Below are 5,361 nucleotides of genomic sequence, written 5' to 3'. Positions count from 1 at the left end.
TGGTATGGGCCGATTCTAAAACCGGCCTAGACCTGGTTTGAACGTCGACAACTCTCTAATTCTCTTTTTTCCAAACTTACTTGTTGGTTTTCCTTTGTCTGCGATCAAATGCGTGCGTGTACGTGCCAGCTGTTGTAGTGTGAGTTAGCCAAACAGACCCTTGGTACCGGTGGTTAGCTAACCAAAGCGATACATCTTAAAATTGGACGGCTGAAAAATAGTGTCAGAAGCATGATGACACTTGTGGCGTGCTATATCTTTCTTTTTCTCTTCTTCATTCACTCAACAAGGTATCCACTCCACCGAAGTGGATTTGACTCGATTTTGTTTATATATATCATCAGGCAGCTGCCTCGTGATAATCAAAGCTTAATCCCGAGCGAAAATTATGATGCGCACATGGCCGCCCCGCCGGACGAGATGTGATTACTACAACAAGTAAGCACGAGTTAGGGGAGGAAAGGAAAGACAAGAACACCACCACAGACAAGAAGAGGGCTCGTCTCGTCTCACGGAGCCGGAGGCTGCGTCGCTGGCCCCGCCGGCAACTGGGCTACCGCCGGCGCCGCCCTACGCCCAGTGCCCAGTTCTTCTTCGTCGGTCCCTTCGCCAGGTCTTCTTCGTGGGTTCTTCGCCGGCGACGAGCACCCACCAAGGTACGCGCACCCGGGACGGGACCCCCTTCTCTTCCCTTACTGCTGTGCGCAACCGAGCGCCCGAACCCTAGCTTTAGCTATTTGGCTATGGATCTGATCTCATCTGAGCACAAGTATATACATGCCTAAAAGCTTCGATTTTTTTTCTTTGCAAAAATTATTGGGTGTATGTTTATTCATAAAAAAAAATTATTGGGTGTATGTACATACATGTGTACACCCCATGTCCTTTCACTTGGTTGGTCCGTCCCCGTCTCCATCCCCGGGCGCTCCGGTACAGCTGAGGCGCGAGCAGAGAATCTTCCTGTGAGGCTGCATTGATCTCGTTTCGTATTCTTGTTGTTGCAGTTCCAACATTTTGGTTTATTGTTCAACTTTAATCCCGGACTTGTTCTTCTGCAGGACTTGTGGGTACAGTGCTAGTTATTGCTTCATCTTATCTGCTGCAGCAAGTGGAGGCCGAGGCTCTTACAAGGAGCTGGGGGAAGTATGGGCAGAAGCTGCTGTCCAATCTGAAGCTTTGCTTGGCACACCAGTGCTGGAGGTATGTGTTTCTTTCTGTCATGAGATGTTTCCGTTCATGTTGTTCATCCTTACTCTTTATCCTTTTATGAAATATGTCTTTGCCTCATGAGATGTTTTCTTCATATCGTTTCACCTTGTGAGCATGTTATGTTATCCTCTTATGAAATATGTCTTTGCCTCATGTGTGTTTGTTGCTTAACGTGCAGGGATGTATAAGAACCAGCTCCAGGAGCTTGCACAGAGGAGCTGCTTCAATCTGCCGTCCTATTCATGCATCCGGGAGGGACCGGATCATGCACCCCGGTTTAAAGCCACAGTTAATTTCAATGGGGAGATGTTCGAGAGCCCGGTGTTTTGTTCTACTTTGCGGCAGGCGGAGCATGCCGCGGCTGAGGTAGCGCTCAATGAGTTATCAAAGAGGGGGCCTTCGTCGACGCTGGCTGCCAAAGTTCTGGTTAGTTTTGTCGATACCTCTGGAAACTTATGCTCCATTGCAGTCTGCAGTACAATATGGAAATCATTTTATGTTGCTTGTATGGAGAATCTCCTTTTGAACGTCCTACCTAGAGATTAGTTGACTACCAGGGCAGAGTACTCACCTTAGATATCACAGTAATTTTTATTGTAGGATATGCTAAATAATATCCTTCCTTGGTTTCTACCATAAGTATAGCACCATGCAGATGATATTATCTTGCATCTTTGCTGGCCATCTGTTGATAACTACCACAAGCTTAATATTCTTACAAACGCCCTAGAGAATCCCTTTCTTTCCCTCTTTAAGGCACTGGAGGTCAAAACGAAAATATTACCACTTTTTGATTTCAGGAAGTCATGTTTCTGCAGGTTAGTTATAATCCAGTGTTATACTCTTTTGAGAGGTTTAGGCACCTAGGTGTTTTTCCAGTTTGCTACGCATATGCTTCTTCCTGCAATCGTTACCATGGTTACAGCTGTTTTTCTGTGTCTGGTTCTAAGAGGGAAGATGGATGTTTCCGATGACAATTGTGGTCATGTAGACTGTAGAATAAGTATGCATGGTATAAATCATATCATACTGATTAGTGTTCTTGGCACACGCTGAATATAGTTGACTACATAGCATGGTGGACTAATTGGTAAATATCATCTCCGTTTCTTCTATGAAGTTGTTGTTTTTTTTCATCTTTGAAGTCAAACTTGCTGAAAATTACTGTTTCAGCCTTTATATTTTCCATACAGAAGATTACTTGCACTGCCAATGGACATTATGATGGAGTGTCACGGATGTTAGTCGCAGGCCGTCCTTTTCCTGGAGTCAAAGAACAATCAATTTTGCAATAAAAAAAAGAACAATCAATTTCATCCGGTTTGTGGATCTGTGTCAGAAACTGCCAAATCCCAATGTCACAGTATATTGATATTTCACTGTTCTTTAGCAATTCCTACTGCAATAAGTCAAACCAAAGAGGTGTTATTTATTATGGATTGTTTGGGAAGGTGCTATTCTTTTATGATGCCTGATGTTGACTTGCTTATTGTCCCATCCACATTGCCTGATTTTGCAGTAAGTACAATGCAAGTGGTTGAAATTTCAATGTGGCATGTTTCTGAACTTTTTCTTCCCTGTACATCAATAGTCAATACTTATGTCATTGATGTCATCTATTCAGTATTTGTATCGGTGATTAGAGAGAAATTTGTGCTTAATAAATATGTTTCTTTACATTTCAATTACAATGAGTGGCAATGTAACAGCTTGAGGAATGTTGTTGAAGCAGATAGGTTAACTCTGTTTATTCCACAGGATGAAACCGGGATATACAAGAATCTTCTTCAAGAAACTGCTCATCGAGCTGGTCTAAAACTCCCCATCTATACTACTATTAGATCTGGGCCAGGTCATACACCTGTGTTCACATGCACAGTGGAGTTGGCAGGAAAGACATTTACTGGCAATCCTGGCAAAACCAAGAAGCAAGCTCAAAAAAATGCTGCAATGGCTGCCTGGTCTGAATTGAAGCAACGTGAGTACCATTTCATTCGGTACCAACTTGAGTTTCTTGATGCATATTGATTTTGTTGGCTTCGGTTGTGCCTTCTTTTGTTTTTAGAGCAACACATTTGGTAGGAATAGTTGTTAAGTGATTCTTGGGTGCTAGAATATAAGAAAAAACTATCATATCCTCACAAAAGTTTATGTGCCTATCTAATATTTAATCCGTAAATTGTGTGTAGCGACATTTTTAATTTGCTTGCTGACTATTTAATTTGCTGTTCCTAACAGTGCCCAGGGTAGGTGAGCCATCGTCCTCATCGTGTCCGGCTGATCAGGATGATGAAGAGCAGGAACAGGTCATAGTTACTCGGACTCTTGCAAGCTTGAGCCAGGCAAATAGTGGCAAGGTGCCATATCAAAAGGAAAAACAGCAAAGCAATAACCGTTCATCATCATGGAGATCTTATCCTAAACCAAATACATCATTCTACCGGCCATATATGCAAAATCAGGCTTATCCTAGTGTTCCACCAGATCAAGCTATGTACCATCTGTGGCATCGGATGCAAGCGACACAGCCAACACCCCACTTTCCAGTGGTACCAGCTATGGGTAATACAAGGTTTCCCCCACCAGCAGCTATGCTCCCCATGTACCCTCCACCTCGAGGGCAATTCTCCAATCCGGCTAACCAGGATGCTCTAGGTCTTCTTCCATGTTTTCCTGAAGCTGCTCCTGCCCTGCCACGGTACTTCTCACCTTACCCTGTCTCCTATGTGCCAAGAAGTCCTTTGCCGGTTACTGTTCACAAAATTTATGAGAAAAGGCAGGACCACACTGAAACAGTTGAGCTTCCTGACGCTGTGGTATTCTCGCCATGCACTACCCTAGATTCCTTTAGGACATCAGAATGTGGTGGTCCACCACGCAAGGTTCAAGAACCAACCAAAAATGGGAAAGAAGGCTGTACTGGGAGCAGTACTTCCCCTGAGGAAGAACATAACACTCCCACTGTCCCAAGCTCTACCACACAACCGTCATCCCACAAGTTGGAACCAAACGAAGATCAGCAAACATTGCAGGCAGGTTTGAAGCAGCCCCATGAACAACAGCTAATGCCATCCTCGTCTTGTGTTAGTCCTTCAGTTGCAGCACAGAACTCTGTCCAGCGAAAGCATTATGCTAGCTCCATCCAGCATGATGAGCCTATACTTAGAAGGAATCCTCCTCATACTAATCCGCCTGCATTGCCTGATCTATGGTCTTCCCGCTCGCAAACTCTACCCAGATTTGGATCTGCACCTCCTGTAAACTCACCAAGTTCAGTGTTCCAGCAGCGACCTCCTTGGTTGGCTGCACCCGTTACAGTTCGAACTGCTGTTCCTGTCTGCTCAGCCAGGCCAAATGTGGTGAATTCTACCACTGTAACAGCTCCAGCAAGAGCCGCTGCCCAGAACTGCTCTGCGCCAGCTAGGGCTGAGCCTGAATCTCACACGCACAATGGAGACAGGGATTGGAACAGCGCTGCAGCAGCGAGTTCTGAATTCAATAAACTCCACATTTGAGCTGCGGTTTTGGTTCTGCTGAGCTTTTTAGTTAGGGCTGAGACTTCACTTGCAGCATCTCAGTTTTGTTTGCTTCTTTACTTCTTCTTCACTTGCGTTTTTTATTTAGTTAGATAGGTTGAGCCCTTGAAAGAGTTGTGCAGAGTGCGGGCCAGTGCTCGCAGTCCGCGCACACTTAGATTTTCATTTTACATATACCAGCTGTCCAGTTCCTTATGAAGATAAATGGACGAGAATTGTAATTTAGAAAATGCAGAGTTCTTTCTCATGTGATCAATACCCAGAAGTTATTACCTTCTTTTGTTGAATGATTGGTGGATTAAACTTTGGTTGAGACTCCACAGTTTGAGTATGCGTCTTTATGCATTTCAACCTGTTGCACTTGGTGTTCTAAACTATTGTACAAACCCTGATTCCCCAGACCAGAAGTGGGAATTTCGCAAGGATGTAGTTCCAGCGCGGCACTTGCGCGCTCTGTACATTTTCGTTGGCTGATGCTTTTTTCCTTTATTTACGCTTGCAGCTTGGCCACAGCTTGCGGATTGCGATCCATAAGCCAGCAGTATACGGTACAGCCACAGTACAGGTCCCGTCCTTCAGTCCTTGTCATTAGCTGACTATATAAAGGCTACGCTTG

General features: G+C 44.5%; 1 protein-coding gene across 2 annotated transcripts; it reads left to right on the top strand.

Annotated features, from left to right (window-relative positions):
• Positions 1–234: 234 nt before the first annotated feature.
• LOC136517494 (double-stranded RNA-binding protein 2-like) lies at positions 235–5,010 on the top strand. Of its 2 annotated transcripts, none has more exons than XM_066511063.1 (5): positions 235–656; positions 1,059–1,200; positions 1,388–1,635; positions 2,968–3,187; positions 3,448–5,010. In XM_066511063.1, exons 3-5 carry the CDS (start codon positions 1,390–1,392, stop codon positions 4,722–4,724), a joined length of 1,743 nt encoding a protein of 580 aa, XP_066367160.1. In that variant the 5' UTR covers positions 235–656; positions 1,059–1,200; positions 1,388–1,389; the 3' UTR covers positions 4,725–5,010. The 2 variants fall into 2 exon arrangements, with proteins under 2 accessions (XP_066367160.1, XP_066367161.1); XM_066511064.1 differs by having other exon boundaries at positions 235–962.
• Positions 5,011–5,361: the final 351 nt, after the last annotated feature.

This window comes from Miscanthus floridulus, chromosome 17 (assembly GCF_019320115.1).
Source record: "Miscanthus floridulus cultivar M001 chromosome 17, ASM1932011v1, whole genome shotgun sequence".
NCBI classification, from domain to species: Eukaryota; Viridiplantae; Streptophyta; class Magnoliopsida; order Poales; family Poaceae; genus Miscanthus; species Miscanthus floridulus.
The sequence above is the reverse complement of the archived record's forward strand: the minus strand, read 5'-3'. Positions and strand labels throughout refer to the sequence as shown.